This window comes from Ambystoma mexicanum, chromosome 12 (genome assembly GCF_040938575.1).
Source record: "Ambystoma mexicanum isolate Mex_15411 chromosome 12, UKY_AmexF1_1, whole genome shotgun sequence".
Taxonomy (NCBI): domain Eukaryota; kingdom Metazoa; phylum Chordata; class Amphibia; order Caudata; family Ambystomatidae; genus Ambystoma; species Ambystoma mexicanum.
Genome location: NC_090936.1, coordinates 767,990,072 through 768,004,888, shown reverse-complemented (window position 1 = coordinate 768,004,888; position 14,817 = coordinate 767,990,072). Strand labels below are relative to the sequence as shown.

Below are 14,817 nucleotides of genomic sequence, written 5' to 3'. Positions count from 1 at the left end.
CTCGGTCTGCCCACTTTAGAAGTTCAGGTGTGGTATGAGGTCTATTTCTTGTATATCAAAACAATTGACATAACAGGCATTGTAATGAAAATACTAAATAATACACATTTTATTCAAAAAACAAATCTAAAAATTTTAAGAACACAAAAGAAAAGCCTTCATTCGTTTTTGGCATTTCAATTTCATTTCATATAAGCAACAAGTGCTAAGGTTTGAGGTTAGTTTGTGACAGACAAAACTGTTCTTCATCTACAGATATTTTTCAAGTTTATATATTTGTTTCGGTATAAACTTTCCAGATGTGTCTAGATATGGTCATATGTTTTGGCCTTGCTCAAAAATAATTTAGATGCCATCACTGGCATCATTATTTGATGTTTTTTGGTCATCTTCAGGACAGGAATTGATTTGGTTTTCAAACTGTCGTCTCACATTACTAAAAATAAAAAAGCAAACAATGCTGTATTAAAAACTTAGAGCAACATCACTACCATGTCTTATCAGTTAAAAATCAATATGGTGTCAACCCACCTGAAGCTTCAAAATAAGTGTCAGATCGGAACTTCAAAATCTTTTGTTCAACAGGAGCTTATCTTCCTATTGTGTCAGATCTTCTCTTTTCCGATTAGCAGTGTGGCCTTTCTTATTTCCCCATATATACATTATTAATGATGAGACATGATATTTTATCTCTCGCTGGTCAACTTATTTATTGAAATGCAAACACGGAACTGGAACGGGCAAGTCCAAAATTGGTGATACCAATTTTCAATCTTTCGAGACATCATTTAACTGAGACAGATGAACAGGTGCTCAGTCGATGTCTCAGTTTCGTGCCCACTTGTAAAGCCAATAATTTCCAAACAGAGATTGAACTGCAGAATTTTTTCAGACTGATTCGACTAAAATATTCTTTGAGAATCAGAGACTTCCAATAAAGACATCATCAATATAGATACATCTGGAAAGTGTATACCCAAACAAATATATAAACTAGAAAATTATCTGTTGATGAAGAACAGTTTTGTCTGTCACATACTAACCTCACACTTTAGCACTTGTTGCTTATATGAAATGAAATTGAAATGCCAAAACTATTGTAGGCTTTTCTTTTGTGTTCTTAAAAATTTTAGATTTGTTATTTGAATAACATTTGTATTAATTTAATATTATCATTACCATGCCTTTTATGTCAATTTTTGTGATTTACAAGAAATAGACCTAATACCACACCTGAACTTCTAAAGTGGGCCGACCGAGAAAGGGGTAGTTGATCTGATCTCTTTTAGTTTATGCTATACCATCCCTACATTAGATCAACCCCTCGTAAATAAAAAAGAGGGCACATCCCATATAGTGTTACAAACAGTGAACAAGTCCGGTCTTGAGCAGAACAAGGTTGGGGGTCTCTTAGTATCATAGAATCCACGAGAATCCCTTGCCTTTGGAGCTAATGGTCAATGCATTAGTTAGGGGATGTAACTGGCTCTTCTGGGTGTAGAAACCTCCTATGTACATATATTATCACCCTCTAGCTGAGGGTCAATTTCATCTGCTCTTCAATGACGATACCCTTCTATTGTTGGTATCTTTCTACCCTCTCCATGATTTATTTTACCAGCAGAAATGTCAATTCCCTTGCCCGTCTAATGTAACCAGCAAGAATTCCATCTCCAATTACCAAGGCATTATCACATGCTTACTAGCAAGTATTACTTTCCCCCGTTCCTGGGTAGTTGTCAGGCTATGTAGGCCAGAGCCTCTAGTGCCAGCAGGCTTAATTCTCTCTCTGGTTGCAGCCATGTTCTGAGTTGCATTTCTTCCTTAATCATACTATGGTTCTGTTCAGCCAGTGAGTGGTAGCCCTAGGCATGCCTGTCATTCTCTTGCACACTTTGTCAAATTTCCTGGAATTGTGAAAACGTTTTTCTCAGAGGGAGGGTTTTAATATTTGCATCCTAAGGTTATTGAACAGATTCAGGATGAATCAGTATCCTGGCAATAACGCCCTTTGGCTGTCCAACCTCAAACAAGAAATCAGTCAAGGCGAAGGCAAGGTAGAAGAGACACCGCTTCTGATGATTAATCTCGCTTCAAACGCCCCTTTTCGTCTTTAACTAACTATAACTCTAAATCTAAGTTAATCATTCCCTCTTTAAAATGTTTAATACAGAAGAATCTATCAACTCAGTGCTTGGCTATATTCACCCTTGCAAGTGTCGGTAGCTCCGATTCCCATATTGATGCAGGAGACAAGGGTCCCCTAAACTACATTACATAGAAGACAAGAAGTGAAGATTGTTAACTGGACACTCATATAGAATTCAAAGTGAACACCAAAGGAGTCCTCCAGGCTTGTGCATTGTCGCTATGTAGGAAGGTTGATGGAGTGTGATGGCCAGATCCTGTACAGCAGAATTTTAAATGAATGTGAGTGACAAGATGAAACTAGTAAATGTTGATGAGAATGTGCATGTAATGATGAAGCTTCCTAGTCCTGGAGATATGAGTCGGGTGGCAGATTGACATATTTCTATAAGAGCAACAGAATGGAAGGGAAAATAGGAAGGATCCATAGGGGAAGGTAGGGAAAAACTCTACCTCCCCTTACAGCCTTTAAGTTGATCGAGGATTTGGAATATGCAGGAGTTACTGGTTTTGTCAATGTGAGCATTACGATTGAGGGAGAGCGGAGGATGAAACTATGCCATCTAACAAAGTATGTCAGGAGAGGGTCTATGCAATATTAATCAGAGAGATTTGGCTAGGTGGGCTTTTGGAAACACGTGGGCAGATGAAACCAAACTCCATTTTGGAATGGTTGAGTTTAAGAGATTTGTTGGGCGTGCAGCATGGGATGGTGTCAAGGCAATGTTTTCAGATCATAGAATCCACTCACTGCAATACAATATATATTTAGGCCAGTCAGGCCATGGGAATTGCTAACAAAGATTTACGTAAATAAGAAATGATTTATTAAATATTATCATGTGATGCAATAGTAATAAACTGCTTACAATATTTTAACTGAGCTGGGAAGTACTACCTAAAAGATGACTAATGGGGCGCTTCAATCTGTTTGGGGAGAGTTGACCTATTTCATCAGAATTGTTTTGGAAGAGATTAAATTCTTGGTCAAATCTCGAATCTCACGTCAAATTGCGGTTTTTATAGAGGCTTGAAACTGCTAGAGGAAGTTTGAGGTTCTCTAAAAGCCTGCACTCGCTTCCTAGTCCTAGTGACGTTGTAATGGGAGGGCAAAAGATCTACGTGTCCAGGGCCCCCTCCCTGGGAGGGATACGATCTGGCTGTCTGATACACATTTTTTACAAAACATAAATAATACCTTTTGATAGTTTATAATGTGCTGCCTTGCTGTTGTTGACAACTAAATGGCAATCTAATGAATTAGTCCTGTAATGTGTTCTCTGTTCACTGAAGTACATACTTTTGGGCATTCACTATAACTATAACTCACCTTTCTTTGGTCAATATATTGATAACCTCTGATAAATTCAAACACATATTGATAACCTTGGGAGCCACAATTGTTCAGATGGTAGTTCAATGTGTTATGTACCTGTTGCAGAGGTCTCTGTTTAAATGTCAGAATACATTTCCAGATCCCAGAAAATCAGATGTCATCTTTCCTCTGCCTGAGGATGAGACACATTGAGTGCATACATTTTGGGGATGATAATAACTACTTAGTTACAAATCAATGAGCCTGCTTCTGAAATCAGTTATTTTGAAAACGAACATAACATCAGTATGTTGAGGATCTAGAGCAGGGTCCCTCCAAGAAAGGATTGTAAAATGTCAGCAGCAACCCCCAATGAAGAGCATAATGTTTTCGTCAGGAGGGATTACTGAGATTTGTTCGATGCTGAAATGACCGAGGGGAAAAAATGAAAGTTATTTTTGGGAAAATAACTTTTGGTTTTTCCTCCCCATGCCATTTCTGTTAACCTGCTCCCACCCACCCCATTACTTAACTCTCTGCGGCACACTTCGCTGTGTGCCACCGACTCGCTTTATCCCTGTGGCACCTGTTCCCTTCATTCCCGTGATCGAGAACCGGCTCGGCAGGGTCCTTTTTTATTTGTTTTTTTAAACTTTATTGTTCGGGAAGCAGGGGACACCTCGGAGGCCATCATAGTGAAAAAGGGTGCAAGGGACACCCTCACAGCTCCCGCTTCCCTTTTTCACTGTAATGGCTCCGAATTGGAGACTCCATCGAAATTATCGGCTGTATGTATTTTCGTATAGCAGAAGTTTGATTCAATCTCCCATTGCTTTTTTTCGGATTGTAGTCAGGAGAGGTGATTATGTAGACAAACTTGAGACAGTGGAGCCAAAGTGCAAACACCCCTACCATGACTTTGCCATTGGATGGCACTGTGATCCTGGACATATCATGTCATCTCACTATATAGTACTGTTCTGTCTATGGTTAAAAAAAGAAATAAAGGTGTTAAGACTCGCATTATGGAAGAATTGTTCAGCCAATTCCCTACTCTTTCTTTTCAAGTAGGCAATTTCAGTGGAATATGTCCCAGATGGGAAAGAGCAGACCACATGTCTAAGGTGTCTTCCATTCTTATTTTTAGGTCCGCTCATTCGACACAAAACAATGTGCTTTTTTGGCACGTTGTTCTTCATATCATGAATAAGTCTGTGACAGATATGACAATCAGAAGGTGACCTTATCTCACAATTTCTTTTGCTGGTTGTATTTAAATCTTTTAAACGCAGCACTAAAAATCATGTGATATTGTAGGTTGACATCATTTAGTACTCTGGTACCTGTAGAGTTCCATTTTTTTGATGCAACAAATACAGCTACGATCAATGTCCATTTGTACATCGTGTTTCTACACAGATTTCTGTAAAATATTGTCATGTGGTTTATCATGTGATTCACATACTTTCAAAATCAGTTCTACAAAAACAGAGTATTCATTATATTTCATGAACGTCAAGCATTCACAAATAATTGCACCTTTCTGTATGCAAATTCCTGAGAAATAACCCAGTCAAGCGCTGAAATTGGAGACTGGGCTCAAATTCTAGCTTCACCCCTCAACCAAAGTGCATGAACAGAATGTGCAACCTCCTTTGTTGGCCTTGTTGGATGTTCTTCACTGTGGCGCAATACCCATGCAAATACGTGTAATGGCATGTCCTCCAATGATGGGAGAGTTGGGGGATGTGAATTGGATAATGCCACCAATTGACTATGTAGAGTTCTGTCATTTGAAAACGTAAAAATACATAGCCACAAACCTTCAGAGCAAAATGTCTTTCCGTGCCCTGGTTTGTTTAGGTTCTCATGGCATGTCCCAATCTACATATATATATGTGAGCTTGAGTTTTTATACTGGTTTCTTTCAGGGATCCTTGGCTCCCCCTGCTCCTCCCCCCTGGTGTCTAGAACACTCTCTTCAAGAGATGGACACTGACAGGTGTATCAACCCCTCCCGATATCTTCAACCTTGAAAAATCACGTGAGCATGAAGCTCACATTTGCTGCTCTCAGTGAATCTGCCCAGGGTTCCACTGCGCCATCTGCTCCTCTGTAGTGATAAAAACAAGCATGGCATATGTTTTGCTTACAGTCAGGGGTGCTGCTAGGCCTGGATACAATCTGGGGCTACGCTGATGTCAGGACTGTCGAGACTCGGGGCTAACTAGCCTTTTGGTTGTAGCCCATGAGCTTCTATTCTGGCTACAACCCAAAGACATGGGGCTATAGTCCCCTCAGACCCCCTAGCAATGCCTCTGCTTACAGTCACTTAAAGAAGGTCTGGTTTCTCATGTGCCTCTCACAGTCACCAAAGCTAATGTCCCTCACAGAGATCCCCTCTCGAAAAACCATGCCAGATGACCTGTGTTGTTAACCCAATTCAAATAATTGAATGTCCCACAAAGCACTGCGAAACAAAAACCTACCATGAATCTAACTCTTCGCATTTCCCTGTCAGTCATCATCTCTCCTTAATCCTAAGCAAATATTCTAGCTCCACTCCAATGTATTCCCCTTCCCTGAGTTTTCTACACCTGTCTCCAGAAACCACCTGCCTCTCTGAAAGCTACCTAAGAGGAAAAAGGAGATCTAAAATTGTGAGCTATGTGTTCGACTTTTGCTAGATATTCTTAAGGTAATTGGTGGTTGTGATATACCGCAGGGCACAGTGAACACATCCCACTGGAGGAAACTGTGGGGAGTGGGGGGCGATTGCAGCACACCATAATGTACGACAGGGGTATGGGCCACAGTTAGTCAGAACAGCAGGGGTAGGACAGGGAACTGCCAATAACCAACCCTACTAAAAACTCACCCTTCTGCATACACCTCTCAAACTCTGAACTAAACACAATCATACCTCTACAGTACAACAAACTTCATGCATTTCACTACACCACAGCAGCACATGGTGGCTACCAACCGGAAAACACACCTACGCTCAGTGAACGGTGTCAACCAGACTGCACCTGCCAACAGCACAAAAGAGCTCTCTTTCTCTTTTCTCCTGCTCAGTCCTACTAACTAACCCTCCACTCCCCTTGCTTTACAGAGCCACTAGAGCACCAACAAACCATGCAGTGTGCAACAGTGCACAGTATAAGAACCTATAACATAACATAACATTGTACAAAGTTTGACCTGATTGAATCACCTGGAATTTGGGAGATTTATGGTTCTAGCAGTAATGTTAACCCAAGCCTAATTTTAACATGCAAAATGTACATAAAGTTGATGTGCACTGTCAGACTGTTAGGTATAATTACATGCAGTACCCTCGGGGAACACTACACACAATTAAGACTACAGGTGTAAGCACAATCTCACCTTTGGTACAAGCCTGTACTACACAGTTATGTGGTAGCAGTGGCTGAGCAGCCAGATTTATCTCAAGAAGGATGTGAGCAGTACAAGATGTTACACAAAGGACTTGCAATCACAGTAGTTCAAACAAAATCTTACTCAAGGTTTCTTGGTAAAATAATATACATTTATTTACACAGTTAGTTAGAAAACATTCCACTAGTAATAAGCAGCTCAATATCACACTATAATACACTACAGTACACAACCAATAAGTTTCTGAACAATTTAGGCTCCCCTGAAGTGGGAGCAAAATGGCACTTCACTAACTTTCAAAAGGGGTAGAAAGACAAATGTTATAAGAATTAAAACACAATTACTTTCAGAGGCAGGGCAAATAGTTTCAGTTCACTACAAGAGGAAATTAATTTCAATAGTCCTGGGCCAAAGTCAATGGTTCAGTGTCTTGGATAGGATAGCACAGTTCTGGTAGTAAACGGTTAAGTCTTTGCCAATGTTCTTGGAAGTAGTTTGCAAGGAAAACAGTTATATGTCGGATAAGAAGCGAACAAGACTCCAGAGTTGGGAAAGTTTCACAAACCTTCACCATCACCACAGCCGAAAGGATTTCCACAACGCGTTTGCACAGTACCTTATCGATGAAGAAAAGCTGTAGCTGAGGCAGTTGTTCCTGGCAGTTCCTGCAGATCTTGCTGTTCCTGATCGTCATTCGTGGGGACAAGAAGGAGGACGTCGGGAGGTTCCTGCACCACCCAGGGAAGAAGCCAGGGAAGAAGCCACAAGCTTGGCTAAATGTCGGTTTTAAGGTGTAAGTGCCTTAAAGTCCACAAACTGGTATCCTTCTCACTGGCTATCCATTTTTCAACAGCACTCTGATGAAAATTCAACCAGTATGGAGACGGTGTCCAGGTGGCTTGCAAGTTGGTTGTTCCCACCAGCTCAAGGGAAGAAGTCGTCCTTGAAGGGGCTTCTTTGTCGAGGGAGTTTCAGGCCATTCAGATCTGCAGCAGGGCTTCACTGGGCAAACCAATGGTCCAGGAGTTGCAGCAGTCGTCTTCTTTCAGCTCGTCTTCGGTTATTTCGTTCCAGTGGTCGACTCTGCCTTCCAAGTCCCAGAGACCTGCTTTTAAATAGTTTTCTCACATTCGCTCCAGCCAAGCTGTCACTCACCCAGCAGGGTGGATGTCCTTGCCGGACAGTCAGCCAGCCAATCACGCCAGGGTGCATTCAGGTCTCCTAGGAGACTAAGCACATGGAGTTTCGGGCCCCTCCTTCACATCCTGCCCACCTCAGACACTCAGGTGCCAGAGAAGGGCTTCAGCACTGAAGCCCGCCAAAGGCAATCAAACAAAGGGACCAAACCTGAGACAAACACTAGAAGGACCTTTCCATAAAAAAACAGCAAAAAAAGATCACCGGAGTCTGTTTTTACAGGGGGGTCTTGGATGCCATATTGGAAAACATGGCTGACCCGATTTTTAGCTATCGGTGTTCGCAGTCGGGAAAAATCATGGCAGTTTGTTCTAAAACTACTGCCACCAGCCATTTCAAGAGGAAAGGTTAACATTTGACCATTACGTGAGTGTTTAGACATAGGGGATGCTAGGCAACCCCTCCAGCACTCTATAGGAAGATAGTTTGTGCTGGGTGTATGAATTTAAAAAGACTAGCAAAGTCAATTTTACCTTTACATGCTCTGGGAGACAGTAGTCAGTCCCAGAGAAGGTATTTAAACCTTGGGGAGTCTAAAAGACATCCCTGTGCCATTGCACTGAAGGTGCTGTGTGACACACAAGAAAAAGATGATGCCTATGGAGTTGTCTAAAAATTCCATATCCAAAGAACACAAACACAGAAAACACATTGAAATTAAAAGCTCAAGTCCCAAAATATGACAAAAGAGCTGGAGGGCTCTAAGGTAGAGGGAATCTAGCACTTGGGTGAGAATTCTCCCTAACACAGACTATGGTTTGCTGTAAACTCAAACCACGCAGCAATGCACTTCCAGGGAACCCACTGAGGCTACAAGGCCACTCCAATGCCAGGTCACCAGTCTACTGATGCCAAACAATAGGAGCAGATACTTTTGGAAATGCTAGCCCAAGGCAAGCAAGAGGAAATATGGCTAGTTCCTTTTTTTCTAGAAGGTGCTATGAAAAATATAATCTATGTTCTCCATCCTATAGTATTTTTACACCAAACGTGAACATTCTTAATATCCATTTCGTGATGATGTACTGACAGGTTCTGGCTAACCCTGAAAACCAGCGGGTTTGAAAACCTTTCAGAAAAGTTGCATTTCCTGCCAGGTGTGGTGTCGTTATATGATGCTTACCTCATAATACAGAGGAAAACCATCAATTTTCTAAAGTTGTTCGAAAGTGACTTTTCATTGAAATGCAGAAAGTACTGCGCTCTGTGGTGCATAATGATTGTAACATTTAGCCAGTCTCTACGTGACTGTATAATTTGGAATGGAGAGTAAATTGCTGCACCGTTCAAGGCATTCATGCATAGTACTATTTAGGTTGTTATACGTGTTATTTTTTAATTCCCCAAGTACATTACAAAGAGTCAAATACATCATTTTATTTGAGAACAGAAGCTGCCACTATGATATACAGGCATATTGTATTGCAGAGGTTCCGCATTTATTTATCTAATTTCTTTGTTTTTCAGAGTAGTGCAATGCTCAGATAAAGGAATAACCCGGATGCCATATGGAACACCATTTAATACACGGTACTTATTGCTCATGAATAATAAGATAGATTTCATTCAGCTGGACCTGCTAAGTGAGTACTTGTCATTGGAGTTCCTGGTTTTAAATAACAATCGATTGACTGATGGAGGCGTAGAAGGAGCCTTTGAAGCGATGCCAACGCTCACTCGCCTGTTCATGGATGCGAATCGCCTTTCCAGCTTCCCTGCAGACCTACCACAATCTCTGCTAGAGCTGCGGATGGATGACAATAATATCAGCCACATCTCAGAGCATGCGGTGAACACTTGCACAAGCCTGAAGGTCCTCAGCCTGGAAAGAAACGCCATAACGGACGCATCCATCCCAAGTGGAACATTCCATTTCTTAAGGAATTTGAAGATTATCAGATTGGACTTCAACCAGCTGGAGACCGTTCCTTCTAACCTCACCATCAGTCTAAAGGAATTATTTTTGCAGCACAATAAAATAACCACAATTCCAAACGACGTATTCAGTCAACCGTCCGAGCTTACAAGCATTCATCTCAACAGCAATCAAATTACAAATAAAGGTATTAAGAAGAAGGCTTTTCGGAACATGAAAACTCTGGAAACGCTCAACATGGCTTCCAATTTGCTGAAGGTAGTTCCCAAACATTTACCGAAATCTTTGAAGACACTGATACTCAGTGAAAACAGAATCACATCTGTCGAGAAAGATGCATTCAAGAAATTAAAAAACCTCACTGAAATTATTCTTACAGGAAACAAAATATTGAGCATTGAAGCTGGCGCGTTCGCAGGCCTTTTAGCCCTTGAGCACCTCGATCTTAGTAACAATCAGCTCCTAGAAGTTCCAAGACGCCTGCCCCTTACTTTGCGGACATTGCATCTGTTCAATAATCAAATTCGACGAATGCCAGAAGACTCTTTCTGTGGAGCGCAGAATGCAGAGAGTAGACTCGTTCTCGTCCGTTTGGAGAACAACAAGATGCGTCATAGCAGTATTGATCCTCACGCACTCCGATGCCTGCGCGGTTATCAGGTGGTCCACTTCTATTGACCATGTAATTGAATTTATTTATTTCTCCCTAGATGATTGTACCCACAGCATACGGTCTTAGAAGCAATTGTGTTCATCTTGGGGTAATAGCAACAGATTGCAAAACATGAAACCATATATTACGATGGCAGACCAGGCCTTCGCAGCCCTCATCATCTATCAATTTCAACCCATACATTACAAATCATTATAATTCTTGATTTGAAGCTTTATGCCACATTCCGCATGACCGGTATGTGAAAATAATTCTTTTGGTCGGCTGCCCTAAAAATAATTAAAACTCCCTGACCACTGATTATTCTAAAGGAGGACAGATTTCAGATCTAGTTGGACACATATTTTCAAACATACACAAGCTGCACGTGTGTTTATGTTGTGAGCAGAAACACCACACCAAGGAATGCAGCATGTCTCTGTACATTCGCCCATCTGCACAGCAACATTATACCTTTCCAAAAAGCAGCATCATCGTGCCTCCGACCTCATGCAAAACCCAAGATGGGTGCACTTTCCCAGCAGTGCAGGCATACACCACTGCTGCCAGGTAAGAACCAGCCCAGAGGTGATCCTTCAGTTGGAATGCAATTGGGAAGGGAGCAAAAATGTGCCTCTAGAAAACACAGATGTCAATCACAAACAGGAGGTTGCAAGCAATTCATTCCTTTTGAGAGATACCTACACGTTCCAGGCCTGAACCCTCTAGTATGTGAGTGCGTGAGCGAATGATATAATGTATAATGTATACAACTAGAGAATGAGCGGTCCTCAGACACTGAGTAAATGTGTGTGGGAAGTTTACTACATAGTTATAAGTGTGCTGAATGTCAAATCTCTTTGAGGATACCATGAACTCCCTTACTCTTCCAGAGATTGAGCGATATGAAGGATAACAACTCCCCCACTGACCCTCCCTCCCCCAAACACACACCTGTAAACGGCCGTCTACTGCGCAGATTGACAGTGAGGCCATCGTATTGTTTAAATGTATTTCCAACCCATGGGAAGAGACAACGTGGTTGTCAAATCTATGTATGCAATCTGATCTTTCTCACTAGCAACAATGGTGTGCCATACCTTTATGTACTTTGAAACTTCAAGAAGATCAAGTCCTGTACTAAGGATACTGAACACATTGAAATCGGCCTGGTTTAGTGCCACTATCATTCATAGACCATCATTGGATCGCATTGGGTGGCTAAGCGACTTTGCATGCGATAATAGGATCGGGAATCCACATTCACAGAAACACATGTCAGCCCAACATGGCCTAAAATCACTATGTAAGAGAAAGACCTTGCAAAATGGCACCAGGATTACACTGGAATGTACAAAGTTATTTAATAAATGAGTGCAGTATTTTTAAACCTCTGTCTCAGTCGTCATTTGCAAAGGTATAAGGCGTTGGACTACCATGAAGATCAGAAATGCATAATAAAGTCAAGAGCACAGCTGAACTATAAGGTAATACCGTGCTTAGCTGGGGACACATGGCACAACATCTTGGGGTTTTACTGCATTAGACATATCACAAGAATACATGGCATACAACAATGGTATCCAGTGATAAAGTCACCTGGGAAAAGGTCGCTGGGGGTGATATTTCCCAAAATGTGCACTCCCACGAAAATCAAGAACTTTCCCCAAATATTGTAAGACTGGGGTTAGAATAGTAATTAATACCTGCCCTAGAATATGTGGGGGGAGGCTATTAAGGGTGCAGGTAAAAAGGAAAGCGCCTACCTTGCTGTTACGCAAAGTTTGAATGCAGTACCCTCTGGGAACACTGCAAGCAACTATGACTACAGGTATAGGCAACCCAACCTTTGGTATAAGCTTCTACTACACAGTTTTGGTAGCGTGTTGAGCAGCCAGGCATATCTCAAGAGGGGAAATGTGAGCTGAAGTGGAGTTACACAAATATTCACAGTTACAGGTATTCAAATAAACTCTTACACTCAAGGTTTCTTGAATAAACAATTATTAATTTATCTATCAGTCAGTTATAAAGCCTTCTTTAGAAGGAGCAATATACTAGTAACATACAAATACACTTCAATACTGTACACTCTGAGTTTCTGAATGAGACAAGACCCCTTTGGGATGGCCCACAGACACAACCTACAACCACAGGTGACTTCAATGACAAGGGTGCTGAGGACATAAAATCTTATTGTTGGCATTCAGAACACTCTTAAAAAGTTGGTAAAATGCAAAGGTTATTAGAACACGAGAAATTACACATATTCATAAGTAGGGCAAACACTTTCAGATAGCAATTAGAAGAGTCATTCAATTCAATAGGCTAAGCCAAAGTCAATAGGCAAAAGTCTTTGTATAGTATGCAGCAGTTCAGGTAAGTAAATGGAAAAGTCTTTGCACAAGTTCTCAGGAGTCTTTGATGAAAAGAAGAATCAAATGTAGGGCCACAAGCTGATTAGACTTGTGAGTTGTGGAAGTTACAAGCACTTCTACAGTAAGAGATATGTTCTCTTAGACCGATTTTAAAGTACCTTGGTAAAGAAGAAAAAGATGCAGCTGATGACTTCTGTTCTTGGGCAGCACTTCAGATCTCACCGTTCCTGGGCCTCAGTCGTGGGGACAAGAGGAAGGACGTCGGAGGACTTCTGCACTGCACTGGTACTGTCAAAACTGGCAACCCGCAAACTTCACTTTCAGTGGCTGTTTTGCGTTTCAGCTCCTTGCGGTACAGCAAATATCAATAAGCGTGGTTCCCGGCTGTCAAGGCGGACTGTCCTTGCTTCTGGGGTCCCACACTCTGCTGAGGGGGCTTCGGCCTGGTCAGTCCTGCTTCCTGGGAGTCCGGAAGATCTCCAAAAGCTTTAGGTCAGCTTAAAAGTAACACACACAATCTGGTGTACCTCTCCCTGGCTATACGGTTTCCTGCAGCAAATCTGAGGAAATTCAACCAGCTCCGAGATGGGTGTTGAGGTGGCTTATTTTGGAGTTGATTGGTCCCACCAACTCAAACGGAGAAGTCGTCCTTGCAGTGGCTTCTCTGTCGATCCAAATTTGGCAAGTAGTCACTGAAGCAGTGCTTCACCAGGCGTTAGTCCAGGAGTTGCAGCGGGCGTCCTCTTCAAGCTCTTTTTCGGTTCCTTCATCCAGTGGTCGACTCTGCCTTCAAGCCAAAATACTCCCCTTTTATTCAGTTCTCTACCATTCATTCCAGCCTAGCTGTCATTCACCCAGCAGGGTGGCTGTCCTTGCCTGACAGTCAGCCAGCCAATGACCACAGAGTGCATTTGGGTGTTTTAGGAGACTAAGCACGGGGAGTTTCGGGCACCTCCCTCACTTCCTGCCTGCCCCAGACATTCGGGCGCCAGAGGTGGGTTTCTCTCAGATACCCTGCCAAAGGTGAAATGAACAAAGAGACCAAACCTGGTTTGGTGCGCAGAGAAGCTCTCTAGAAGAACCTTCCCATAAAGACCTGGCGAAAAAAGAAGACCGGGCACCATTTTAGCAAAGATGGCTGTATGTCATTTTTAAAAAGATGGCTCCCGCGGTTACTTTACTGGAGCCGCGAATGGTCGTGCTAAATGCAAACCAAGGTAGTTCAAAACAAAACCACTGCTACCAGCCAGTCAATTGAGGAAAGGGTAACATATAATATGCTACACAAGAAGCTATACAAAGGGGATACTAAGTAACCCCTCCAGCACTCTATTGTATGATAGTGTGTGCTGGGTCTAGAAAGTTAAAATACGAAGTAAAGTCAATTTCACTTTACTGCTCTGGGAAACAGTAGTTGATCCCAGAGAAGGTATTTAAACCTTGTGAAATCTGGAAGACTTCCCTGTGGCACTGTACTGAAGGTGCTTTGAGACACAGTTGTAAAGGATGATGCCTATGGAGTTGGTTAGACTCCATAACCAAAAGAAACACAGTGTAGAAAATCACACACAAGACAGCAGAATGAATGCCTCATATCCCCCAAACATGTTATATGCTGAAACTATGTGGGGAAATCACCAAAGAAGCAAAGCAGAACTGCAAGACATTCTGCCTCTGAAAGTGAACTTTTCTAATGAAGCTCACTCTCATAATGTTCCAGGCCAAAACTATAATGCACCATGTACCTCTGTCATGACTGTCTACTGACATACCCCATCGACTGCCTTGTAGTGGCAACATGGCAGGTTGAAAGGTCACATGTGCCTTTTAGAATACAGTTGCTGGATTC

At 42.0% G+C, this 14,817-nt stretch overlaps 1 protein-coding gene across 1 annotated transcript in view; it reads left to right on the top strand.

Annotated features, from left to right (window-relative positions):
* The window catches only part of LOC138514032 (decorin-like), a 114,408-nt gene extending 102,438 nt beyond the window's left edge, over positions 1 to 11,970 (top strand). The window contains exon 4 of the mRNA XM_069629269.1: positions 9,530 to 11,970. Coding sequence (XP_069485370.1) covers positions 9,530 to 10,616 — 1,087 coding nt within the window. The 3' untranslated portion in view covers positions 10,617 to 11,970. The remainder of the gene's footprint in view (positions 1 to 9,529) is intronic.
* The last annotated feature ends 2,847 nt before the right edge of the window (positions 11,971 to 14,817 follow it).